General features: G+C 43.9%; 1 protein-coding gene and 1 non-coding gene across 4 annotated transcripts; one reads left to right on the forward strand and one right to left on the reverse strand.

Moving 5' to 3' along the window:
- PACC1 (proton activated chloride channel 1) lies at positions 1–27,119 on the forward strand. 3 transcript variants are annotated; one of them, XM_066619422.1, is made up of 9 exons: positions 1–121; positions 4,610–4,669; positions 7,222–7,321; positions 7,981–8,178; positions 11,423–11,577; positions 13,394–13,536; positions 19,701–19,845; positions 22,189–22,293; positions 24,635–27,119. In XM_066619422.1, the coding sequence occupies exons 2-9, from the start codon at positions 4,667–4,669 to the stop codon at positions 24,794–24,796; spliced, it is 1,011 nt and encodes a 336-aa protein (XP_066475519.1). In that variant the 5' UTR covers positions 1–121; positions 4,610–4,666; the 3' UTR covers positions 24,797–27,119. The 3 variants fall into 3 exon arrangements, with proteins under 3 accessions (XP_066475519.1, XP_066475511.1, XP_066475528.1); XM_066619431.1 differs by lacking the exon at positions 1–121 and adding an exon at positions 182–265; XM_066619414.1 differs by lacking the exon at positions 4,610–4,669.
- TRNAG-GCC (transfer RNA glycine (anticodon GCC)) lies at positions 2,914–2,984 on the reverse strand. Its single transcript has one exon. It is a non-coding gene; the product is annotated as a tRNA-Gly (tRNA).
- Positions 27,120–27,392: the final 273 nt, after the last annotated feature.

The following is a 27,392-nucleotide window of genomic DNA, read 5'->3' on the forward strand; positions in this document are numbered from 1 at the left end:
TGGCGCCAGCCCGGCAGCCCGCGCAGGGCTGCTGCCGCCAGCCAGCCTTTCCCTGCCTCCTGCAGCACTTCTTGCGGCCGCTGCCATGAGCAGACCAGAGACCTCGTCATCTTACCGGGAGGTACTGAGAGCGCGCGGGGAGGGAGGCGGCGCCACTTGGCTCTTGCCTGGCTGGCTGCAAGGACGGAGCCGCCTGGCGCTGCTTGGCACGAATCGGGAGACCTGCAGCCCGGTCTGGTGTGCGGGAAGGGCAGCGCCGGCTGGTGTAGGTTTCCTCTGAAGTCACGCCCACTAATCTCAATGACAGCCCAGTCCTATGCATGTCTACTCAGAAGTAAGTCCCAATATAGTCAATGAGGCTGACTCCCTGGTAAGTGTGCATAGGATTGATTGCAGCCTGAGAGCCCAATCCTGTGCAGTTCTACTCAGAAGTAAGTTCTTTTATAGTCAGTGGGGCTTACTCCCAGGTAAGTGTGGATAGGATTGCAGCCTCAGGCTTGCTCCCTATTAAGTGCACAAAGCCTTGAAGCCTCGGGCATCTCCCTTCCTTGGAACCAAGCAGGGGCATGTGGGAGGGAAGGCAGGTGAGGCAGAGCCTCCCTGCTGGAGTCCTTCAAAAAGTGCCTCCACCGTGTGAGGCACCCACAATGCATGTGAGGCAGGAGAGAGTGCAGAGCGCAGAGTGCATGAGTTGTGGGTGCTTGGGTGCCTCACACAGTGGAGGCACTTATCGAAGGGCTCTGGTGGGGAGGCTCTGCCTCCCCTGCCTCCCCACCTACCACATGTCCCTAGAACCAAGGGGTTTGACCTGAGTCTCATTCTGCATAGGATTGCAGCCTCAAAGATAAAAGAAACTATGTGGCTTAGATACTGCTGTCTACACAGACTGACCTAGGAGCAACTTTCCTTGAGCCCAGTGAGGCTGGCTGACTTCTGAGGCAATCTGCATGCGGACTGCAGCAGCCTACGGGGTCATACATAGCACATTTATTGGCAAATTGGGGGAAGAGTTCCTTGAAGTCAGTGGTACTGACTTACTTCTGAGGAAACAAGTAGACCTGCATGACCCACCCACCAAGACCCAGATACTTTTTAGGCGAAGCAGCCAAGATTCAGAAATGGGAGCTCAAAGTTCATGGACTGCAGAACCCAAAGTGATATTGCAACTAACTGTTTGGGGGGGGGGGGGGAGAATAATGCCATTATTAATAATGAATAAGTCGGATAAGCATTTATTTTATTTATTTGAACAATTTATATCCCGCCTTTCCCATGCCAAAGCAAATGCCCAAACAAATGAATCATTAACTCATAACTTGTTAACTGATCATTAACTCATTAACTGATAAACTGGGCGCTACCTTAGATGAGCATTGGTGGTAGCGGCTGCTCTTTAATTCTTTATCTAGTTTGCACAGCGATTGAAATGTTGAACACACTGTAGCTTTTCCTCTGTATCAGGTTCAACCCTAGCTAAGCCCACCTAGCTAAGCCCTCTTATCTGGCCCTTAGCTCTGAACTTCAAGGCAAGGAGAAGACGGCAGCATCATGGAGGATGGTAACCAGATAGCCACTTTAATTTCAGCAATGGCTCTGGGTACCTTGTGGCTCTGAGCAAGTGTGTGTCCTCTCTCTCTTTTTAATGTATTATTAAACAGTGTTTGTTCCTATTCTGCAGCCTTTCAAATGAGAGCTGCTCCTGAGTTACGTTCTTGAGTTATCATCCTGCTACTTGTCTGGATGGCAAAACTCAGATTAATATATTCATAAAGTTAAGCCATTTCTACCCAATGTTGCATATACGCAATGGGGACCAAATGTGTACACTTGTGGGCTGGGCAAAAATAGGTTTAATCCAACAGAGAAAGAGGGAAAGAGTGTCCTTAGATGGAATTTTAAGGGAACTCAGAAAACTGAATGCACTTGGCATGGGGATTTTATGAGCCCAAACTGATCTCAACTATGTTGTTAAACTTTCCTGTTGTTCTGATGCCAGATCTTGAGGGTTGTGCCTAATCTGCATATCAGTGTCCCAGCTGGTGCAACTGTTAATTCTGTGCCAGCTTGGCTTGGCTTGGCTTCTCCTTTGGTGGAGATGGAGACTACAGTTCCTTGGCTTCAAAAGCCAGCTTCTCACTTTAATTAGAAGTGATTGGGGTGGGGGGAGGTTAACAGGCCTGCTTGGTTGGAAAGTAAATAAAGAGATCATTCTCTGGTTCTGTTCTTTCATTCAAGAATGCATACAGATTAATAAGAATAAATGTGTACACTTTGCTTCAAATATTCAGAGCTAAAAGATCACAGAGCTAAAAGAGAGCTTTTGCGTTTAGTGTCAAGCTGTTTGTTAGGCAGAGAGAGAAGTGGGGGGAGGGGCACAAAAGGCTCCTAGGCAATATTGTGCTGACTGCAACAGACTTTAAATAGAATCAGAAAAGTTTTGCAGAGATCTGTGGTACAGTCCTCTGTTCATTTGAAAGAATGCCTTGCTAAGCACAGTGGGCCTTACTCCTAATTGCAGCTTTGAAAAGGTGAAGTGCTACTTGGTGCAAAAAGAACTTGAGTAGTTTCATATTCTCTAGTGCCAGAGCAAGGGGTTCATCCGCAGTAGGCCATCGAGTGCCACTGAAGCATTGGTGTCCCCTCACACAGCCGGAAGTGGAATTAGAACAGTGACTTCAAATAGAACTGAATAGAGCACTTTTTCCCCCAATTAAAGCTGCAATATCTAACCATCTGGCAAAGGGGGAAAAATGTCTCCTTTTGATGAATAATGGGGAGGGGGTTAAGAAGAGCCCTGCTGGATCAGCCAAAAGCCCATCTAGATCAGCTTCCTATATCTCAAAGTGGCCCACCAGATGCCTTGGACAAGGGACATCCTGGTGCCCTCCCTTGCATCTGGGAAAAAATGGAAGTTGCATTGGCCGGGAATCGAACCCGGGCCTCCCGCGTGGCAGGCGAGAATTCTACCACTGAACCACCAATGCTCTCTTAAGGAGCATGGTTTTAATTTATGACCTCTCCCTATGGAAACTTAAAAACCAGTTTAAAAACTAGTCACTGCTTGTTCATCTTAGCTCTAATTGGAGCACATGAGAACCAGAGAGCAGAAATATAATCCTTGGCCATAATCCTAAAAACCATAGAAGGAAAGCCAATATTATCCCCATATGGCAGATGAGAGATTGAGGCTGAAGAAGCAGTTACTCACCTGTCATCTGAGGTGAGATTTTAACCAGAGTTTTTACAATTCACCCCTTGAACTGTACCATCTCTCAATGTTTGCTCTGTTAGAGCCCATTCTTAAAATGAGTTCATATAGTGTGCTTCATATGGGGTACTTTATGGTGTCTTCACATTGTTTTGGGAACTGACGCTGCACTGCTATACCCACTTTGTTGGGAGTAAGGCCCATCAAACTGCATAGGACTTACTGCTGAGGAAGCAGACAGGATAGACTAGAACTGGCCCTCCTCACCCCAGCAGTGTCTTTTCTAGTGGCTGTCTGCTGATGTTCTTTTGCATCTTTTTAGATTGTGAGCCCTTTTGGGACAGGGAGCCATTAGTTATTTGATTTTTCTCTGTAAATCGCTTTGTGAACTTTTTGTTGAAAAGCGGTATATAAATACTGTTAATAATAATAATAATAATAATAATAATAATTCAGGGGTTTCCAAACTATGCAGCAGGAGGGCCACATCATGTCTCTGACACTGTGTCGGGGACTGGGAAAAAAGAATTAATATAAAATTTGAATAAATTTACATAAATGAATATATTAGAGATAGAACATATGTGAATGAATGAAGGTCTCACGGTAGCTCAAGGCCTATAAAAGACTTTGCACAAAGCAAGGCTGGCCTTTTCTTTGCTGCTGCTTCACATATGTGAAACAGCAAGCAGTGGAGGAAGCCCTCGGCCCACAGCTCACAAGAGAGGTCAAACAGTCAGCCCTCAGGCTGAGAGTAGTTGCATCAGGCCAGTGCGGGCTCCAGCAAGTCTCCAGAGGGCCAGAGGCTAATTGGAAACTGAGTGCTCCCCTTGGGCTGGATTGGGGGTCCCCGAGGGCCGCAAATGGCCCCTGGGCTGGGGATTGGTCACCCCTGGACTAGATAATTGCTTTTTAAAATGTCCTTTAAAATGTCCCCCCCAAACAGTGTTAAAACTTTTTTTTAAAAAATGTTGGTTAATGTACTTGGAAGTTTAACTCCTGACATCAATTAGTCTTGCAATCTCCATTCTTTATGGACTTTGGAAGAGCTGAACATTCACACACATCCCCCATTTGTCTGCTTCCCTTAAGAAAATTAAAGTGCGTTAAACAACTAACTTATCTATAAATGATTGTTCTGAATGCTCTGTTTGACTTTTGGTTACACAGGGTTGTAACCAAAAGGGTTGTATAGGGAGGCTGACAACTCTCCAGATGAAATACCTTTCTGACCTGTTCCTAGGTCTCAGTGTGGTGTTAGAGCTGTGCTGGGGCTGTACCACTTGAGGTTTGCATGATTGAATGCTTACAACACATAACTTTTCCACGTAGAGCAGTAGATGAAAGGGAGAAGGGTTCTAGTCTAGGCTTCTTACTGACGATATGGTTTTCTGTGTGCAGAGAATTCTACTGTGCGGATGAGGATTCATTCCTGTGAGCCCCCTCCAGCAGTTTGAAATGGTACAGTTTGGACATGGATGTACTAACTCACTATCTCTGGAATTTTTGCATGTTGGTAGTTTTTAGAGCTGAGCTACATGATGAGCAACGTACAGGGTGAATCTGATGTTGCTGAACTGAGCTGCTTAAGACTGCAGCTGTGCATGTGTGTGAATGTTTTTTTCTGTTTCTAATATTGTACTCTGTGTGTGTGTGTGTGTGTGTCTGTGTGTGTGTGTGTGTGTGTGTCTGTGTGTGTGTGTGTGTGTGTGTGTACGAAGCTAGTCTAGCATGTAAAAAAGAGATTACTTCCAGGAGCACATGCTACTAATGCCATTCAAATACTTGTCAATACAACAAATGCTACAAAGTTGACTTAAGCCTCTTGTGGTTTCTTCTCTAAAGAAACCTGGGTTCAGGCTAATGCTGTGCTCCTGAAGCATCTATTTGTTTGGGGAATGTGGAGCACAAGTACCTACAGTAAATACTTCATACTAAACAAACATCTCCCTAAGACCTTGTTCAGGAAATGGAAGAAAAGGAACGTTCTAGTTATAACATGTAGGACCCCATGAGAAAGCAACAAGAGGACAGAATGTAGAGGAAACACACAAAAGGAAATGGTATCTTTTCTGGCATGCCTTTAGCTATTTTCCTTCCGTTCTCGAATTAGATGCCGTGCAATGTGTAGGGATAATGTCTATTGGATTTGACAAGTTTGTGACATTGACAAAAATGTCCTGGCAGTTTAAGCCCTGGGCTGCGAATGACACAGAGCAAGAAAGCATCTGGTCTGTAGTGCTGCTCTGAAAGGTGTCCAGTCGTTTGTCATTACGGGACATTGAGCTGAAGTATCATGAAGCAACAGCCTATAATTTGAATTGCTGTACATTTGGCATTGACTGCGGATATAGGGTCTCTGTGCCGAATTAACGCAAGCTAAAATGGGTCAGGTGTCTCCTTTATGCACACCAGAAACTTTTCAACTAGCAATTCTGTGATTTACATAAGTTGGGTATCTCTGCTTTTTTGTCATGCCTGGGGGAAGAATGACTGAAGGTTAGAACCTGGGATAAGGGAAGAGGGGACTTGGAGAATAAGCTACTACAGTACATAATGACTAGTGGTATGAGAAGGAAGAAGTTACCAAAACCATGTCTTTCTAGTTTCTATTCTAACCTTTAGCATAAATCACCTAATACACTTTCCCCCTTAATCTTGAGGACTAGAATCTTTCTGCTTTTTTTTTTAAGTTTTACTTCTCAGGTATGCAGGACAATTACTGGATTCTGCATTGGAGACCATAATTCAAGCTCCCTCGTAAATGCAAGGCTATGTGTATTCACTCATGGAGAGCGTCCTTTCAGATAAGATTATATGCTGGAATTTGGCTGTTGGAGCAGAGCTGTGCCTTAGCCTGGAAGGGACTATAAATTGACACGCAATCCACTGGCACCAGTTATGCACCCAATACTGAAATGCTTGTGTGGATGTTGTCCTTATGATTTGGGGATTTCTCAACTTTACTTAGCTTTTCAAAGTATGGACAGGGGTGATGGATCTGTGTACAAGTACTTTTAATCTTTACTTTTTATCTTTGTTTTGGCCCCATTCTCTGTTTGGAAATATTTTTCTGAACCATTGTTGTCCATCTTCCATAACTCTTGGTGCTGTTGTACCCTCCATGTCCGACTATGGTAGGAATGGGTGGATGAATGAAATGGAAAATATAACACGTATTTTCCTTTATTCATAAAATGTATAATGTAGTTCCCTTGCTCTTTAAATAGTTGACTTGGTGGCCACATGAGGCTGATCAAACAAGTCTGATGAAACCACCTTCAGACCCCTGCACCAACTTCTCCTTCCTTTGCCATTTTTTTCCTTTTATTTATGGAACGTATAGGTCTCTTTTCTGCTTGCAGCCTCGCAGCAGTGTGCACTGTGCAACATAAACTATGAAATTGAGAGATGGTCTGCCTGGAGACTTGCAGCCCACTCTGTGAGCCTCCCTTCTGCTGCATTGGGATCCAATTTACAGTTGGAGCCCACTTCTGGTTTGCATTTGGAGCTCCAGAGCACAGAGTTTCTGAAACTGGAAGTGGGCTCCAACTGCAAATTGGAGCTCACTCCAGCGGAGGGGAGTTTCGTGGAGGGGTCTTCAAGCCACCAGGACCCTCTGGGGGGCTGCATAGTCTCCCAGGTATGTGTACATGTGCCTGGGTGCTCACGGTGCTGTGATTGTTGCGGTGCTGTTGGGACACTCATTAATGGGTCACTCCCCTTAAGGAGAAAGTGACCTGTTTTGGTTCCAGTGGTGGGTTGCAACCCACCACTTTGGGAGCCACTGGAACGATCCATCTAATGAGCTGCTCTACATGTTGCTATCAATGCAGAGAGCAGCCACAACAGAGGCTGCTTCACAAGGTGTTTGTAACTTGTGGACTGGACCTGAATAAGAGTGACTTGCTGATGGTCACCCACTGAGTGTAGGTTTGAGCCCACCCAGTGGAAGTCCAGGGTTATACTTGCTACAAATTTTCTGTGATATGTTGTATGTCTTGTCTTGGCAGCTGAGTGATGATGTGGAGCCGCTATCTATAAACTCAGATCCAGCAGAAGAGCAAGTCGATGAAGACGATCAGGAAGATGCCAGTTCAACTATCCTTCCAGGTGCGGGCTGCTGTGCCGATCCTTCTGCTTGCTAAATGACCATGTTGCTGAATAAATACATGGGTGGGCATAAGTATCCCCAGCTGGGAGTCATGTTTTCATTTTGATAAGAGAACCAGTGCAACTCTCTGAATAGCAGCACTGCATGGAGGGATGAGACACATGATTTAAAAGTTGCAGGAAGTGAATGTTCATCTTGAAGTGAATGTTCTGGCTGGTGATAGACCAAAAGCAGTGGGAAAGGTGCATTGTGGGAAAGAGGAAGGCCACACTTACCTCCAGCCAGTCACCTTGTGCCCTGTCTAGTGGTCTTTAAGGAAGGGTTGAATAAATTCATGGGGGCCAAGTCTGTCAGTGGCTACTGGTCTGTCACTGAGTTTAGAGGCGATGTGCCTCAGTGTCAGTTGCTGCTGGGAAGCCACAGCAGAAGAGGTGGTTTGCCTACATCTCCTGCTTGTGGGCTTCCAAGAAGCATCAGATTGACCATTGTGGGGAAAATGAATGCTGGGTTAGATAGGCCTTTTGTCTCCTATGTGCTGATGATTGTGCCCCAAGTCTCTGGTTTTTGGTCTTCAGCACAGGATAGCTTGAAATTCTGACACAATGTGATTCAGGGCAAGTCAACAACTTAGTGCATGTTTTTTTTTCCTCATCCCTAGGAGGCAGCAGCCCTTCACTCCATTTCAGCAAGTCCTGCCTGAAGAATGTCTTCTCGGTCATTCTCCTTTTCCTGTATCTGCTACTTATGGCTGTGGCCGTTTTCCTGGTCTACCAAACCATTGCTGACTTCAGGGAAAAGCTCAAGCACCCAGTGATGTCTGTTTCTTACAAGGAAGTGTCCTTGTATGATGCGCCTGGTAAGTCTGGAAGCTAGTTGGGAAGTGCCTGAAGCAGCTCAGGATGGTGAATTTCCATAGAGTTAGGGAACTGTAGTTTGATGGTGGTGTTGAAAAATACTTTGGATGTTCCAGGTACTGTGACAGTGAGCAGAGCTGAACATATTTTGTGTAAGAAAAAACAGTACACCCAGCCTACCACTACAAAGAAAATGTGTTTAATCCTTACGAAAACATCTCAAAAGAGGTAGAAGTTCTTAAATTACAATGGAGGGATTTTCACAGCTGTGGTACCTCTTCAGAGAAGGCCCTGCTTCTCACTATTGCCACCCCTGACTCCGTTGGGGAGCAACACATAAGAAGGTCCCCTCCAGAGATCTTGGGGGATGGACCAGAATATATGGGAGAGTCACTTAGGTAACCTGATCCTAAGATTTAAAGGGTTTTAAAGGTCAGCATCAGCACTTGAATTGGGCCTGGGGGAACAAAACCTACTCTGCCCCAGTAACCACACATTATACCAGCATTTCTCAAACCGTGAGTTGGGACCCACTAGGAGGATTGTGAGCCAATTTCAGAGGGTACCCATTCATTTCAATGTGTATGTTATTTTTAATAGACTTGATGCTGCTGTGGTATGTGACTGAATTTGGGGAAATGTTACAGATCTGTACTTTTTAACAGGCTACTATATGCTTTTAACATTGATAGTCAATGGGGCTTAAGCACAGGTAAGTGTGGATAGGACTGCAGCTTTTGGGATGTTTGGGGATTTTTTTTAAACAGATCAGCAACTGCTTAGGAGGGTTAGGGGGTTCTTTTATTTTAAATAAATTTTAAAACTTCTATTATTGTAAGATTTTAATTTACTTAATTAGGTTTTATTTTGTTGTATGGGGGCTGTTAAAAATTTTTCCTGCTTGCTGATGTCACTTCTGGCCATGACATTGCTTTTAGGTTAATGGCATCACATCTGGTGGGTCCCACTAGATTGACACTGTCACAAGTAGTGGGTTCCACTGCATTATACGATATGTGGTGTTGCCACTAGAAAGTTCTCAGTTTCACCCTTTTGTTCTAGTACAGCTTTCTCTGTGTCCCAGCTTCATTATGTGATGCATTTCAGCGTTCATGCTTCATATCACCAGCTGCAGCTGTGGGAACAGGAAACCGCATAGTCAGTGCAATGAGTTCAAGATATGAGATCGGTTGTATTAAGCTTTCAGTAGGCACAGGTGACAACCCAGGGGGTTCCACCCTGGTCCTTTTGCAAATTTCATGCATTGGCAAACTTTCCATGTCTCTCTTTTCGGTCTGGCCGAATGGGACAAAGGCAGGGAGGAGGCAACACCTGTCAGCCTGTGTGCAACACCTCCAATGAAGGTTTGGTTTATTGACACCCGAGGCAAAGGGTGTTACAGGAGGTGGGTGGGTTGCACAATATGGGGAGTGTGCAGGTGAGGGAAGTGAAACCATCTGGCTACACTGTGCTCCATTGCTTCATATACTCCCCCCACCACACCTCCAGACCTGGAAATGAGCTGTACTGGGGAGCAACTTGCTAGAAGCAACAGAGCACAATTTGGTATGGTGTGCAAGGAATTAGCTCTTCTCTTCTGCACGTTGCATTTCATGTAAAGAAAACCCACACCCAGCCATCTACTTCATATGTGAACAGGGCAGACATGTGGATAAAATATATATGTGACTGTACTGTCACTTTTAGTTTGACCCTCAAATTTAGGCCAATTTGTTGAGGACTGTTAGTGGAAGTGAATGCTGCCCCATGCTAGACCCAGACTATTCAGATTGTACACATACACACACTTTTAACACTTAGTGTCACTGTAGCACGACCCAGAAAGAGAACTCAGACCAGTGTTATGAAAATGCAAGCCAGCTTGCTTCTCAGAGGATGCCTGGGCAAATTTCTTCCAGGAAGCTGACTAGAACGGTCTCCTCAGACTATAGATTGGTGTGGGGGACCACCTTAGTCCTCCTGTTTCCCTCCACTGCTCCTTTGAAAAGGAAGCTGGGGATAGAGTGTAAAAGGAAATGTAAAGAATGGTGGGCTAGAGCAGGGGTGTCCAAACATTTTGGCAGGAGGGCCACATCATCTCTCTGACATTGTGTCGGGGGCCGGGAAAACAAAAGAATTAATTTACATATAAAATCAGAATAAATTTACATAAATGAATTTATTAGAGATGGAACTTATATGAATGAATGAAGGTCTTGCAGTAGCCCAAGGCCTATAAAGGTCTTGAATAGAGCAAGGCCAACCTTTCCTTCGCTGTCACTGCTGCACCACAGACATGAAACAGCAAGTAGTGGAGGGAGCCCTCATCCCACAGCTCAAGTGAGAGGTTGAGCAGTCATCCTCACACTGAGAGCAGTTGCATCGGGCCAGCACGGGCCCCAGCAAGTCTCCAGAGGGCCAGAGGCTCATTGAAGACTGGGGGCTCCCCGTGGGCCAAATTAGGAGCCCCTGAGGGCCGCAAGTGGCCCCCGGGCTGGGGTTTGGGCACCCCTGGGCTAGAGCATTGGAGGGGGGCAACATTTGGCACACCACTTCAGAGGCTGGGAGGTCTTAGGCCAGCCCTGGTAGTTGGTGGTATCAGAGTAGAGAGTAGGTACCCCTAAGTGAACACTTTTAATTTTGTTCCATATACGTGACCATGTGGTTTCCATTCCCACCTTTGGAGGAAAGTCAAGTGATTGTTTGCGGATACTGTTTCAGTGAAGGCAAAACCTGTTTACCACCCTGAACACTGACAGAGATCCTATTTGTGTATTTGCAGTTGGCTATCTGTGCAGAGGTGAACTGTGATCCCCACAGTGCTCAGCTTCTACTGGGCTCAGACAACCCTCGCTCCCTTCACTTCTGGAGGGTAGGGCAGTGTTCCCTAGTATCTGCAGTTTCGCATGACTACAGGGGGTTCTAGAATAGAACCCCCACAGATGCTGGAGCACCCCTGTACTGTGTTAGGTGAACCAGTGGTTTGGCTTAGCATAAGACAGTGTCCTGTGGTGTTAATTTGCACTCCCAAAGTTCAAAGCTAAGCATAGGTCCTGTACTCAGAATTCACGCAGTTTCAGCCTAACCTTCTGCAGGTTTTGATTCTAATTTTGTGTTCTGCATGATGCTTAAACAATATTGTATGTTTTGTTGCATTGTTGCATGTGACAGTTTTGCAGTGACCAGTGGCTAAACCAGTTTACTGGAATTGTAATGCACTACTTCCAATGTTTATTCTTACTGCAGGCATTGCCCTCTACCCAGGCAAGGCTGAACTGCTGACTTGCAAGCATCACTACTATGATTACATTCCACCTCTAGTGAACCCTGGTCAACCAGGAGAAATTGATTGCGTTATTGAGAGAATCAACTACACAGATCCTTTTACTAATCAGTCCAAGGTGAGTATTGACTAAAGTCTATTGGGTGCATAGTTGGGATGCATTGGCCTTGACCAGGAAGTGCTGTGGAATTTTCCATGCTGAGTGTTTTCTGTTTTTATTTTGTTTTCCTTAATTTTACTTTAAGAAATTTGAAAGAATCCAGCAAGGTATATTTTACTCTGTGGACTTGGTGACTTACAGTGATGTGAATAAAGTCAGGATGGACCAAAGCCATAGTTTATGGTACATATATTAAATCTAAATTGCCCTGTGCCTGATAAAGATGCTGACCTAAAAAAACCCTCTGCTCCAAACTGCACACAGTGATGGCAGACCTGTCACTTTAAATATGAATCTGCCCAAATTATGTGTAAAGCAGAGGGTGGAGATGTTGTTTCAGGGCAAAAGGACTTGCAAGTAGAGTGCTGAACTTGCCCAGATGGACGAAGGGCCTTTTCTTCCAACTGGGTTCCAAAATCAGAATTGAACCTGGTTGAGAGAAGAGTGCTGGGGGAGGGAGAGATACTGCAAGGGCAAAAATGGTGGTCAGGGGAGAGGGTTCAATACCTCACTTGCTTTTTAAATTGCACTCCTTAACTCTTGTTTTTCTTGTAAATTGAGCATAAATGCATTTAAAGCATTGCTGCCCAAACTCCTACAAATGAGTTGGGAGCACTGTAAGTGTGTGGGGGGGGAGGGGCTAAGGTAGCAAGATCTCCAGGGCCGTGCTGCTGCTGGGGACAAGAGGAGGTTTTCACTTACCTACAGTCAGTGCCAGAGTCGGGGGTGGGGATCCAAACATGTTTTTAAAAAAAGGGAAAAAATGAGTACTTCTGGTTAAAATCCAGAAGTGCCCCCTTTTTCCTTTTTTTAGATATTTGGAGGCACAGGAAGCCTTGTGGAAAACCACCAGGACTCCAGCAGTGACTGCTAGTAAGTAAAACCCCCCTTCCCTTCCCCAGCAGCACCACGATTCTGGAGATCGCGATGCTGCCTTCACCCCCTCCCTGCCCCCTAAAGTGGCAGGGACAACTATGTCCCTGGCTGGTGGGTCATGCCCAGTGGTTTGGGAACCACTGATTTAAAGGATGCAAGACTGTTGCCGCCATGTACAGTTTGGCCCTTTGAAGAGATGGCAATAGATGCACAGTAATGTCTTAAATAGGTGTGTAACTCCTGTATGAAAAGTTACCCACATATAGGTATGTACCTATTGTGTACATCTATACAGATGTACATGTTTTTCTGCAGACTCTGTTCAGGCCAACTTTGTAGGTGTTTAGTGTGGTTCAAGCTGAACTGGGAACATTTGAGTCCACCTATTAAGAGGGGACATGAGGGCTCTGCGAGCACTTGTTATCTAGCAGCTGTGAAAATGCTGAAGCTTTTCATCTGTCAACCTTGGCTATAATATAGGAGTAGTAACACTGGCCTACTGAAAGGGCTACCAAGTGTAATATATGAAATACTTTAAACACCTGAACAATACAAATGCAAAGTGGTGTCTGTCTTACGAGTCACAGGATTCATTCAGACAACCATCTAAGGTCCCAACTCTTGCTGTGTTTGGAGTGTATTCCTGATTATGTGACAAGTCTGGATAATGACCCCATTTTCCATTGTATTTAACAGGATGGCACAAATATTTTCATTGCGTTATCCTGAATAGTTTTAATTTCTGAGGGGGGAAAAAAGAGCTGACAGTGTATCTTAAATACATACAAAAATCTCTATCCTGATCAGTCCAGTGGCATAAGTCCTGACACAGGCAGCAGAGATTCCCTTTATTGCAGCAGCATTTTCCCACATACCTTCTCTGTTCTTGCTCTCATAGAAACATGCTGTAATTGTCCAAGGACCACAGGATGTTAAGAAACGGGAGCTGGTGTTCATGCAGTTCCACCTAAACGAAACAGACCAAGACTTTAGTGCAATAGACTACCTTCTCTTCTCCTCTTTCCAGGAGTTTCTGCACAGGTATGGTCCTACTTGTCAGTTCTATCAAATATCAAAGGTGCAGGTTTGGATCCAGCCCTAATTGTGCCTCAGATGGGGATAGGTGCATCAAGCCAGACCAGTAAGCATTTCAATACAGGTGGGGTTGCATACATACACTTGTGTTGACTGCATGTTAGCAGAAGACTGTTTCCATGTCACTGGCTGTAGCACTGGCTTCATTTCTACATTCCTCCAAGGAGCTCAAGGCAATGACAAGATTGCCCCCCCACCTCACTATTTGATACCCATAACCGCTTGTGAACTAGAGAGAGTAACTCAAGGTCACTCAGTGAACTTAATGGGTGAGCTGGAATTTGAACCTACCAGTCTGAGCCCCTCGCCATGTAGATCTCTTCTGCTGTATTGGAGTGATAAACTTCACTCTGCCTATCTGCTCTTTATGATGCATTTCCTTTTAGGAAATAGTGTGTAAAAGAGCCCTAACAGTGCTTCCATCCAGAGGTTGGTTTCTTTCTTTTTACAAGCTGTACAGGGTGTGTACCACTTTTTGTACTGATGCCTGCCATTCTTTAAAGATGTCAAAGACCTGGATCAGTGGAGTTGTGCAGGTGGTATTGTATAAACTAGGGGCTGTTGTGCAAAAATCTGTGAATATTTGTTTGTTCTTTAGCTGTATGTTCCCCTCAGTGTATGTATTATACTAGCTTATCTATATGGCTCTCCTCACAGGACCTTGGGAATTATAGTTCAGTGATGGTTCTGAGAATGGTTCAGTGGTTGGTGCTGAGAATACTCTGCAGACCCCATGCTCCCCTCCCTTACCCACAAACTTCAGTTCCCAGGATTCCTGAGGGAAAAGACATTACTCCCATAGATGTGGTCATTGTTTCTTGCTGCCTGTGAGTACTAATAGAGCCAGGATGTGTAGTGGTTCTGGAGCTAGACTTAGACCTGCAAGATCCTGGTCCAAATCCCCACTCAGCCATGAGGCTTCGTAAGTGACCTTGGGCCAGTCAATCTTTCTCGGCCTCACCTATATCTTAGGGATGTGAGAATAAAAGGAAGGAAGGAACTATGTAAACCACCCTGAGCTCCTTGGAGGAAGGGTGGTATAAAAATGTGAACAATAAATGAAAGGCAAACCATACATTTGCATGGGCACTTGCATTAAGCCAATTATGATGTTGCATGGAACAGAAATTTCATCCCTCTATAAACAGCAGTGCATGATACAGTGAGAGAGCCTGCCCTCTGAGCTTTGAACTAGGCTGCATGTGTTCTGCTTCAGATGCTGCATCTCAGTGGATTCTAGGTAATCACCTGTTTAGAAGCTTTCCATATAAATTAAGCTTGGTATGACTTATACTTAAGAATCCACACTGCTTTTTTGGGCTCTTCATGTAGCATACTTGGCTGCCTTGGTAACGTACAGTTAGCCCGAGTATGGAGTGGCTTTCAAAATGTAATGGGTAAAACTGAATAATTGAAAAGGCCCAGCCAGGCCTGGTAATGGAGCTAAAAACCCTTGCTAGCTGGCTGTGGAAAGCATCCCTTCCAGCTTAATCATATTTCCATCAGAAGCCTCCTTGGAGATGGAAATTAATAAATTCACATGAAAATTAAAGCAGTGACAATAGTAGGGGTAGCATCTTAAAGCAACCATTTTGCAGCAGTAGTAAACATAGGGCCTTCCTAGACTCTAGAGCAGCGATTTTCAACCTTTTTCATCTCGCAGCACACTGACAAAGCACTAAAATTATCAAGGCACACCATCAGGTTTTTGACAATTGACAAAGCACACCATGCTGCCAGTGAGGGGCTCACATTTCTCAGTGGCCCCACTAATAAATGATCTTCCCCCAAATTCCAGCGGCACACTTGAAGCACACCAATGTGCCATGGCATAGTGGTTGAAACGGCTGCTCTAGAGTGTAGTTTTGTAGTGCCAGCTCACCCCAGTTTAGCCATTATTCAGTTGTTGGTGAGGATTTGGATGTCTGATTTCAAGCAAGAGCTTCTGTTGCTGGAAAAAAAAGTAATTGCATTTTTCAAAAACATGGAAATATTTCAATTATCTGGTGCTGGAAAGATGCAATTCCCTGTCAGCCTGCATGTTGCTTTCTGTTGCCTTTGTAAATACTGTGTAGACTGTGCAAGAATTGCAAACACCTCTTGGACAAGACTTGACCGTTCCAGATGGACAACACTATCCATCTAAAAGGATCAGCGGTTTGACTCAGTATTTGGCATCTTCACATGTTCATCACTAAAGACAAGGATGCAACTCATTCCTCTTTTATGCCTGCATTATTTTGTGTATATTCAAAGAGACATTTGATTATTATAGCTTTAATTTAAATCTTAGCAGCTGGATGTTTCTCCGCTACTGTTCAAAGCCAGACTTTATCTAGCCCCCTCAGTTTCTGAACACTGAGCCCCAAATCCTGCTTCATCATCCTCCATGGCATTAAAAATATATCTGTTCTCCTTTTTTTTAAAAAAAAACATAGCACAATAACCCTTCAATTCAGATCCACTTTCATTGTACTTCTCCCACCAACACCCAGTCCTCACCTAGTCCAAGTACCATGCCTTAGTGCCCAATCCTGTCCAGTTTTCCAGTGCTGGTGCAGATGTGCCAGTGGGGCATGCACTGCATCTTGCGGTGGAGCAGCAGTCACAGAGGCCCCCTTAAAGTATGGGAACTTTTGTTCCCTTACCTTGGGACTGCATTACGGCTGCACTGGCACTGGAAAATTGGATAGGATTGGGCCCTTAGTCACCTATCTAATTGAATTAATGTTCACTGCTAATTGTAGTGTAAGAAGGAAAGGGGGCTGAAATTAAAAGGAAGGTTCAATGTATTTGCCCAAAGGAGGCATTCAGACTGAATCGTCCTTCTCTTTCATGTTGCAGTGAATAACGTCTCCCCAAATCTCACTGGAACAATCCTCTGGTCCTTTATTTCATTGGCTTATTTTTCTCTAGTGGCTAAATTTGGACAGTTCCCTAGCTCACTTATTATCATTCTTCCTCCTTTTTGGCATATCACCAAATGCCTACATCTTAAACTCATAAGGACTAGCAACTTGCTTTTATTTTTAAATGAATGCTGAATTTGAGTTTCAATATTGCATCTCATGCTTTAACACCCTACCCAGAAACCCACAAGTCTGCTTGCTACATCCATTGATTTGAAGGATACGTTGCTCTGAAAAAGTGTATATCTAGTTTCCCAAGTTGTCCTGGATCTGTGGATGTTGTCCAGGCTCCACTAGAAACAATGTTTTAAAAAAAACCTGTTGGCCTTATTTGCTTCAACCTGCTTGTCTTCAGAATTGCTGGCAATGATCCTAAATGTTTTGCCCTTTAAGGCAGAATATAAATCTAATGAATTAAATAGCTGGTGTATATTAAATGCAAGGGGATTAGAGTAATTAGTAAATTAAATACAAGGGGATGAGAGAGGAGGGCCCTGATACAAGATGGGGTGATGGCCCTAACCTAGATGACTTAAAAGGGGATTAGTCCATTCATGGAAGACTAGTCTATCACTGGCTACTAGTCATGATGCAATCTCCAGGTTCAGGAGTACTGCACCAGTTGCTGGGAATGGATGGCAAGGGAAGGCTGTTGCTCTCACTTCCTGCTTGTGGATGTCTTGTAGGTATCTTAGGGTGCTGGATTCGATGGGCCTTTGGGGTGGTCCAGCAGGACTCTCCTTTTTTTATACACTCAGCTTTCAGAAAGGCTGTACTATGGAAGCAAGGCCAAATCTTCCATGGTAGATCCCTTGGGAAAGAGTCTTTCTACCTTGCCCAGACAAGAGAGCTGCAGAATAAACTGCCTCTCCTTCCAAAAATGCATGCGACTCATTTATTTCTGCAGAGTTTTAATCTGTTTTACCTAATGGTCTTACAAGTATTGGGAGGAGACAGTGGCTTAGGAATTGCACTCCATTTGTAGCTCAGCTCAACAGGAAAATCATTCACCTCCGTAGGTGCTGGCCATGTGTACAAGATCCAGTTGAGGGGGCTGTTGCAGCATGAATCTGGGAATCCAGCCCAAAACTTCCCCCCTGCAACTTCAGCAATGCCAGCCCAAGGAGATACATGGCAGCCAAGACCAGTGACTCCACTGTTGTTGTTTCAGCTTATGAAATATGAGACTCACGTAGGTGACTATGCAATGACTTATTACTCAGCCATGGAAAAAATGTCAGAGCACTTTTGGACATCATGGAAGCTGCACTTTGATACTTTGGGAGAAACCAGCATGGAAAATCTAGTTGTCATGGAATGATTGAATGTTGCGACTCTAATCTCTGTGGTGTTGGTGTGATTAGCTAAATTTGGCTCAAATCATGTGCAGTGTAGTCTGTAGTGATGTGATGTCTGGTGCAGGAACAGAAAGCTAAGGAGGATTCATAGCTCAGTGGTAGAGCACATGCTTTGCAATTGGGAGGTTCTAGATTCAGTCCTTGGCAGGCAAAATTGGGAGAACCTTTTGACTGAGCCAGTGGGATACTGCTGCTAGTTGGTTCATCTAGTCCTTGATCTGATTGTCCAACATAGTGACCATGATCTGATCAAGTTGCATCCTTCTATGGCAGGGGTGGGCCAACATTTTGGCAGGAGGGCTACATCATCTCTCTGACACTGTGTCAGGGGCCGAAGAAAAATTAATTTACATGTCAAATTTGAATAAATTTACATAAATGAATACATTAGAGACAGAACTTACATGCATGAATGAATTTTACTGAACTTATTTATCATATACATGAGAACTGTAATATAGGCATGTTGAACCACATGAGAACTATGAACCATTTTCCACACACTTCTTGCACATGCAGTCCAAGCCAGAAACACGTGGGTTAAAATAACGCCAAGCGAGAAGCAGAAAACACATGGAGACTGTAAAAGGCCTTGCTCTAACTCAGGGTGCTGCTCACTTCTGGTGGTCATGACCAGCAGTCATGGGCCAGCACAGGCTCCAACAGTCTCCAAAGGGCCAGAGGCTCACTGGAGACTGGGGGCTTCCTGCAGGCCAGATTGGGTGTCCCCGAGGGCCGCAAATGGCCCTGGGCTGGGGTGTGCCCACCCCTGTTCTTGGGGAGCAATTTAGTACTGAATAGGCATTGCTGTATATTGATAACAGCCTTATGAGTCTGCCTTTTAAAGCTTGCAGTGATCAGTCCAGCAATTGAATTAATCTTCATTGCTTGGCTGGCTGTGTATGTTGCCTACAATCATGTGGAGAACCCAGCAGTAGTAGTTTGGACTTGGATACAGGTAGCACTTGAATACAGTCTGAAAACTGCCTACAGATTAATTCAGGGCAGCTATTTGTGCATTATTTTTGCCTCTAGATGTGGGTAGGGACCTGAACTTGAAGTTCGATCACCTTCTTTCTTGGTTCAACACTTCTGAATTGTAAAATGAGTACTAAAACAAGTACAGATGGACAGAACCCTGCTGAGGTGGTGATGTTCCATTTTTATGTATTCATTCTTTGAATGTCAGAATTCTTTGCTCTTTAGGGTTTCTTTCCAACAATCCATTCAAGGAACCAGATCCTCTTGGAGCTAGAGCAGATGCTTTGCATACTGAAAGTCCCAGCTTCAAGCCTGGACAACCTCTGGTTGCAGGACTGGGGAAGCCCTCTGTGCTTGAGACAGTGCTGAACTGTAGCCACTACAGGGCTGGATAGCTGGAGCAGCAGCGATTACATGGCATTTTCATATGTTCATAGGAGAATGCCACTTAAAACATACATAATGCAAATTAGAATTTTGATTTCATCAGCTCCCCCCTCTTGACTTCCTCAAATTGTCACAACAGGAAGTTTTAGTTTTGGCAATAAGCTATTACTTTCAGGGCTTCTTTTAATGAAGCCAGAGGTAGCATGTGCTTGCAAGAATATTGAACCTCCAGTCCAATCCCTTTTCTCTCTGAAGTAGGTTTCCACCTTGGAGACTTTTTGTGTAGTTTCAAGTAGCAACTGCTACCCCATGAAACAGTTTGCTCCTTGGGTGTGGCTCTACTGATTTTTAGATCTGCAGCAAATAGGTTATTCAACAAGCACATAATGGGAGGTAAAAGGATGGCGTCCTGTCTATATAGCAACGCATTTTGATCTTTCATTTCCAAAAGTAACACTCCCTCTTCCTGCTGTAGTCCAAACAAATCAGAGTTTATGAAGGCGTGTGAAAGCTCCTACTCCAGCTGGAAGTTCTCTGGCGGTTTTCGAACCTGGGTCAAAATGTCTTTGGTGAAAACGAATGAAGAGGATGGCAGGGAGGCAGTTGAATTCAGACAGGAGGTAATGAGTTCTCGTGAGGCTTCCTGACTGTGGTGGTTGGCAAGAAAGCACAGGTGTCATTGCTGGGAGAAGAGTTCAAGTCCACCAGAGCTACAGCTGTGCTCTGCTAATGGGGAACTGTACTAATGGTTGATTGGACTGACAGAGGTGGTACAACACACTCTTGTGTTCTCTTGACTCCCAAATCTGAATGTTCTTGCATCTTCTTAGGCACTCCCCACTTCCTCCGTGGATGATGCTATGAAGTCTAGTTTCCTTTGAATGGAAGAGCACAGGAGACACTTGGTGTCTATTTATAAATCCAGTCAAAGCAGGGTGGAAACAAATAGCCCAATTGCTAATGGGACTTTGGTTCCCCAAAGCAACAGTTGCATCTTTGCTTTAGTCAAGTCTACTTCAGCGGCACACCTCTCCTTAATATTGAACTGCAACCAATGTATCATTGCTGTGTCTACTAGCTGAAGGTTGATGCATCTCAAAAGTTAGAAAGACGTTCTTAACTACTGTTGGTCCTTGGCAGCAATGGAGGTTTCCCCATGGATTCCCAAATCAGCAGGTATGGGCACTCGCTAGACCTCTGGATGCGACCAGGAGTGTCTTCTGGTCACAGCTGGAGGTGTTCTGGGGTGTTTTTATGAAAACGGGAAGTACCCTTCTGAGGCCTAGAGAGGACACATGCAGCCTCCCTGGGCCTCAGAAAGCATCCTGAACATGTCAGGAAGGCATGTCTGGTTGTATGCAGAAGCTCAAATGAGACCCTCCACTGCATCTTCCGAACCCATGGATAGAGAAGGCCCACCTTTATTAAGAAATGATGTATCCTTTTGCTCAGCTTCTGATCACTCTAAGGGTCAGGCATAACATTAGACTATACACCTTAGTGCTGTATGAGTGGGTTTTCTGTAATATTGCACACGTGAGAGGGCGGTATAATAGTGTCTGAGTCTGTCTTGAACCTCAAGCCACTCTTTTGTCTCTTCCTAGCTGCAACTCTTGCACTTGGAATGCAATGGGTGGTTTCTTGAAGATTCATTGCAGATTGGTTTCAATGGGGCAGGGGCACTGCGTGCATTAGAGCAGCCATTCTCAACTTTTTTGGGGGCTTCCCTTAAGATCTCTTCTCAGGTTCCAGGGCCCCCTCTCAAACAAACAAAATCATTTATTTTCACTCTGTGACCCTCTTCAAATGTTCCAGTGCACCCCAGGGGGCCATATGGCTCCTGTTGAGACTGGATGCATTAAAGCACAATTCCTATAGCAGAAAGTTACCTTCTGTTATACAAAGGTGCCTCGTAACAGCATTTTCCATCTAAGAGGTCTTACATGTAGATGTCACACATAAGTTTTCCTGCTGGAGGAGAAACCCAATGGAAGGAAAGAGAACCACTTCACCTTTACACGCAGGTGATGAACAGGCTTTTCTGTTTTTCCTACATCTGTCCAGAAAGAATGTTGTGGTGACCCTTTCAAATACAATTAAGGGTTAGAGCAGTGATTCCCAAACTCTTTAGTGCCATGAGCCATCTCATCCTCTGCAGTGGGCAATGACGCAATGGTCCCTGTAGTGCTGCAGTGCCTTCTTCAGAATCCCTGGAGGCTTCTTCCAGGTCATGCCAGGCCCATGACCAACTCTGTTGGCCTCCACAGGCCCCAGAATGCCCCCTGGAAGCATCTATGAGGCATTCTGAGGACTGCAGAGGCCAATGGAGTGGGTTGTGCGCTCAGCCTGACTCAGAAGCAGTGGCCAGGTGCTCCCAGGGTATTGTAGTGCTACAGGAAGCATTGTGTCACAGCCCAGTGCACTGGTACACAACACACTGCCCATCAGGTCGTGACCCACAGTTTGGGATGGGAAACACTGGGTTAGAGTAATACAAAAAAAAGTGCAACCCCAAAGAGACTAATTTATACCACAGTTTACCAAAGTAAAGGCTGGAAATAACCTAGATTAGGCTGGCATTTAAGAGTTTAGAAAGAAACAGGAAATCAGAAGGTAAGCCAAAATCAATCTTTGATAACTGCTTGGAGGTAAGGAATGCTAATCAAGCACAGCAACAATGAGACAATGCTAATGCAACTTCATGCATCTCCCCTCCTGCCCCCATACACATTACAACAGAGAATCAAATTGGCAATGCCCACTTGTAACATGTACATAGTTTCAGTCTCAAGCCATTTTTGTGAGCATCTGAAGGTGTAGTGGCCAGCATTCCCTGTAAAGGGTTCATGTTGGTGCATGCCCCCCCCCCCGAACAGCTGTTTCTAACCCCCATTAAGGCAAATTTACTTTAAAGTGACCTATGTGATGTAAAGGTAACATTTTTCTCCTTGCCCTGTCGTTAGATCAGCGTGGTCAATTACATTGAAAGGCGGATAGAAGCAAGAGGCAATCAACTATTCTTCGTTGTATTTGAATGGAAAGATCCTTTTATTCAGGAAGTTCAAGATGTAAGTAACTGTTGCGCATGTTACACCCAAGGGTTGGGCACATGTATTTTAAGTCAAATGAAGACTAGGTGTTGATGTTGACAAAACTATGGAAAAAGATATTTTGTGTACTTAAAACTGGAAAATTACAGTAGAATCAAGTAGGAACACCTATCACTGGGCACAGTCAGCAGTATTCAGACTGGGCTTCAGCTATGGCTAGAGATCTGCTCCTCTGATTGTAGTACCTTCCCATTTCTCTATAGAAGTCAAAGGAGCAAATGCTGTTCCATTGAATTCTGTAGAGAAAGGGGAAGATTTTTGCAGTTGTGGAAATTGGAGTACATAAAATACTTTCCCTTTCTCCCAGAAACCATTTTTTGTGCATACATTATCTTTGGTAACTGCACACTCAACTCCTGTGGATTTGCTTATCTGTGGGAACACAATTGTTACTTACTGTAGTGCTATCCACTGCCGGCAATTCCTGACCAGGTTAGCTACCCCTGCCCCTAATCCCATTCATTCCATAGGATCAGTGGTTGTGTATCTGCTGATTTGGTTTCCGCTGAGCTTTCCAGGAACCTAACCTCAGCAGATAATAAGAACTAATTGTACATATTTGTCATTATGTTTCTTGCCCTTTATTACTCCTGCTGCAGTTGTCCACTGCAGGTTCTGCTCCTTGGCTTTCTACTCCATCTCTCCTCATTGATGTAGAGAGCTTGCGATTAAAAAATCAACATTAGATTGAAAAGAATAAAATCATCAGTAGCAAAAGTTTTTTTCCTGTCAGCAGCATTATTAAATCATGTAAACTAGAAGCCACAACAAACTATGCTACCAAAAGGCTGCAGCTTGAGGAGTTTTACAGAGGGTAAAAATTAGGGCTGCAGCATTTTATAAGATTCTCTTAATTGGGCAGCATATTTTTAAAGAGTACATATCAAAACTGCAGCTAGAAAGTGCTGTCCTCAAGAGCCATTTCTAGCTGTTTGAAAGAAGGGGGAGTGCCTCTAAGATGATACCCCCCAACATGTGTGTTAAAAGGGAAAATTAAGATTAAATTTACATATGAAAACAGTTCTAATCAAAATAAAACTCTAAATTGGCTAAACTGCCAGAGTAAAGCCACCCAAGTAGTAAACCTGTCCTTCATTTCTACCTCTATAGTCACATGCAGTCACTCTATATGAAAATGGATCTAGCTGTTGCGATCCTGACATACTTCAGACTTTGAAAAATGATCTACCAAAATCTAACAGTCTTCCATGTACAAATCCTGCTACTTTATATTTCACTTAGAGCACAATATGTGCCTTATGGGAGTGCTTTCCAGCACTGACATAGTGGTGCCAATTGGACATGTGCTTGCATCCTGCAGTTGGGTGTCACTCACGGAGGCCTCCTCAAAGTAGGGGAATGTTTGTTCCCTTACTTCAGAGCTGCATTGCCTTTATGTCAGTGCTGGAAAGCACTGACATAAGGGGTTAGGATTGTGCCCTTATTTCTACACCACAATCAGTCCAAAAGGTTCTGGGTCCAGTAAAGTATAGGAACATTAATAGCCATGATGTAGCAGACCTACAACTCCCTACCAGAATGCATTTTTTATTTGTAAGCATCCTGGTTTCAATCCTTAGCATCTCTTGATTAGGAGACCTCAGGTAGCTAGGGTAAGAATGAACTCTGCTTAAGGTTGCAGAGCCCACCAAATTTTGAAAACTTGTTTTTTGTAAAGCAGTGAAATGGGAAGTTACAGCTTATCTCACCAATTATTATGTGCACCGAGACACATAGAAAATGCTTGTACTCTTATTGTTCTACCTCCCATGCAAGGCTGGGGAGAAAGTGAAAAATTCTAGTCTGTTTTCCAAAATCAAGATGCATTTCTTTATTGTGTAGTGAATATTTTGGAATGCATACATGGCATGATCTTTGGTGATGCGAAAAAACAGGGAGACTACTCACAGCAGTTCCCTGACTGGGGTACACAGCTAGAGAAACACATTTTTGTACCACTGTACTAATTTTCTTCCAATATGGTGGTTAATTTGTTATCTCATAAAACAGTAGCCATATGGAATACCATTAGGCACAGAACCTTGACCACACCTTGTCAATCAGCCCCAGCTGATAATGACAGTTTATTTCCATTTCCTGGCCATGTGAGATTACGCAAGTATAAGAGTGCTCTCTTTCTTTGAGTGATTTGGTCTAAAAGGTAGATGAGACTGAAGGTAGTTACCACCAAAGAAGGCTTTTATGAACTAAAGAGCAGAATGTTTTGCAATAAAAATGCACTACTGAAGAATAGTTGCCTTACAACTGTTTTAAGTCACATGTAGATTTTCCTTTGTAGATTGTCACCGCAAATCCCTGGAACATGATTGCTCTTCTCTGTGGCATTTTCCTGGCTTTGTTTAAAGCAGCTGATTTTGCCAAACTCAGTGTGAAGTGGATGATAAAAATCCGTAAACGGCACCTCAAAAGAAGAAGTTCAGTCTTGAATCACATAAGCTGAGGACTCCGCACTGCTGAAAGTTTTCTAAGACACTGGAGGGAATACAGAATGCAAAGCCAAAAGCATGACAGAAGCAACAGACCTGCACAGACAAAATGCATTGACAGAACTACTTGTTTTGCTGGAGTACAATGCACTGACACTTGAAGTTTTAGACTACTAATCGTAGAACTCCTAAGTCTTTTAGAACATATGTCTACTAAGCTATTAATAACTAAACTCTTAAAGCAACATTCCATTTTTTATAACTGTACTGACAACTAGTATAGGTGGACTTGTGCAAAAACATTTTTCAAATTCCCATGGATCATCTTCACCACAGCAATGAGTTTAGTTAATCCTGGTGCACTCCTGAAGCAGGCGCTTGGTTTCTAGCATCTTCATTTCATCGCTCAGGGAAAAAAGATGTCTACTTCTGGCAAAGCTGCCAGCTGGAATGGACAGTAATTGTGCTATATGAATGATTGGTCTGATTCAGTAGGTTATTTTACAGAAATATTTCAGGTATACCTATCAAACCTTGCTAGTTCAGTCTAGTCAGAGGTTGTACTAGTTGTACAATGGATGCCTGGTTGATCCATAATTAACTTGCTGCCAGTGCTGCAGATGAGCTTGGTTAAAAGCTAGTTGGTTAGCTGGCTGCATAGTGTCAATAGCAATTTCTTTCTTCACTATTACTTCATGCTGGACTACTACCCCAGCCCAGTTTAACTAGCTAAAAACACACCTAAAATTGTCTGTTTCATCACAGAATTGAATGCTTAAAAGGACCTTCTCTGCAGGATACAATACAGAAAGCACTGGGATTTTATGAAGCTTTCCTATTTAGCTAAAATATATTAAATTGTTTGATTACCCCCCTAATAAAATTACAACTGTGTGAATATTTAACATAGTTACTGCTGGTAGCTAACTAGCCAGAAAAGTTCCTCCAATTTTTAGGACCCCCCCTTTTTTTTATCATAAATCTGTGGAAGCAAGACTTCAGCTTTAAAGTTCAGTATATCACTAACATGTTAGCCACAACCAAGCTTGTTATTTCAAATCCCTTGAGAAACATTCTGGATTGTTTTGGCTAGGAGTTTATCAGAACCACCACACCATGATAAGTTCCAAATAGAAAACCACATGTAGCAGCATTTGTAAAGTCAATTGCTTCAGTATCCTGAGATTTTATAGAGCCACTGGACAATAGCAGCCTGACACCTTGCAGGCCAGCATCACTCAAGAGGCAAAAACATGGGAGGGATCAATGCAAATCATTTAACCAGTGATTGGAAGACACATGTTACAGCTACCTTGCTGAAGCTTAGCAGATCTTAGTCTGAATAGGCAACAACCAGGGAAACCCATGAATGCTACATTGGAATTCCACAACGAAAGGGGATAGGATTGTACTAAAGTACACATTAGCAGTCCAGTTCTATGCAAAGTTAGGCACGCTTAAGCCTATTGATTTCAGCAAATATGCCTAACTCTGTAGTGCAACAGGATATGTAGTGAAATGACAAGGCTATCACTTTTGAAACCATAGCATGATTGAAGGTGCAATCATGTCTAACATTCCAGTGCCGACGCAGCCCTGAGGAAAGGAAACAAATGTTTCCATGACTGCCCCCTCCATGACTGCCCCCTCCACAGAATGCAGCACATGCCCCATTGGCCCAGTTGCACTGGCACTGGAAAGTTGGATAGAATTGGGTTCTGAGTTTTTGCTGAAAGCCACCTTTTGGAGAACAGAAAACTCTGGGCTCCAGTATACCAGAAGAAACACGTCAGTGGTTACAATAGCCTGAACTGTGAAAGCAAAAGTACAGGTTGTGTCTGATCATCAGTGGGTTTTTCATCTGCAGATTTGACTCAATCCAGGTCCCCCAAGCCACGATGGACCTGGATCAGTCCCGACCTGTAGCCCTCCGAACATGACTGGAGCAGAGCTCCGGTAGCGTCTGGAGAGCATTCTGAGGGCTGGTGAGACCATGCACTTGGTTCAGACTTGCATACCTTAATGAAACACAAGATTACTTTGTACTAAATCCTTAAGACAAGAAACCAGTAGAACTGTATCACAGCACGGTTTGAGGACCAACAGTAGCAAGTGATAGCAAGATTGTACTATAAACTGTGACAAGAAAGCGCGCACACAGCAAAAAGCAAACATGTATGTTAGATATGGGGCCAGGATGGGGAGAATGCATCTATACCAAAATAAATATTGCATAGTTACTCGTTTCTTTTAATAAAAAATAAGAATGTGCCTGGAGATCTGTTTAAGCTACTATTTTGCATTCAGCTTCTGCCACCTACTGATAAGGCAGGTTAAGACACCAAGGCTTTGACATTCAGTTCCAAATTATATGTACAGCCAAAGCCTAACTTCCACATGCCATTGCCTTCAATTGGCTGTTTCCTGTAAGAATCCAAAATATATACCAAGCCCAGTTCCTCAGATCTGTGGCATGCAGATTGCAAATGCAGCAGCACTGTAGTGTATTCACCCTTAAGTGTGACTATATTACCTGCATCCATCAATCCAGAATCCACTGTGTTTCAGTCAAAGATTTACCAAAAAGTAAAAGTGAGACCACTGCCCATA

The sequence above is a fragment of the Tiliqua scincoides genome, chromosome 1 (genome assembly GCF_035046505.1).
Source record: "Tiliqua scincoides isolate rTilSci1 chromosome 1, rTilSci1.hap2, whole genome shotgun sequence".
In the NCBI taxonomy this organism is placed as follows: Eukaryota; Metazoa; Chordata; class Lepidosauria; order Squamata; family Scincidae; genus Tiliqua; species Tiliqua scincoides.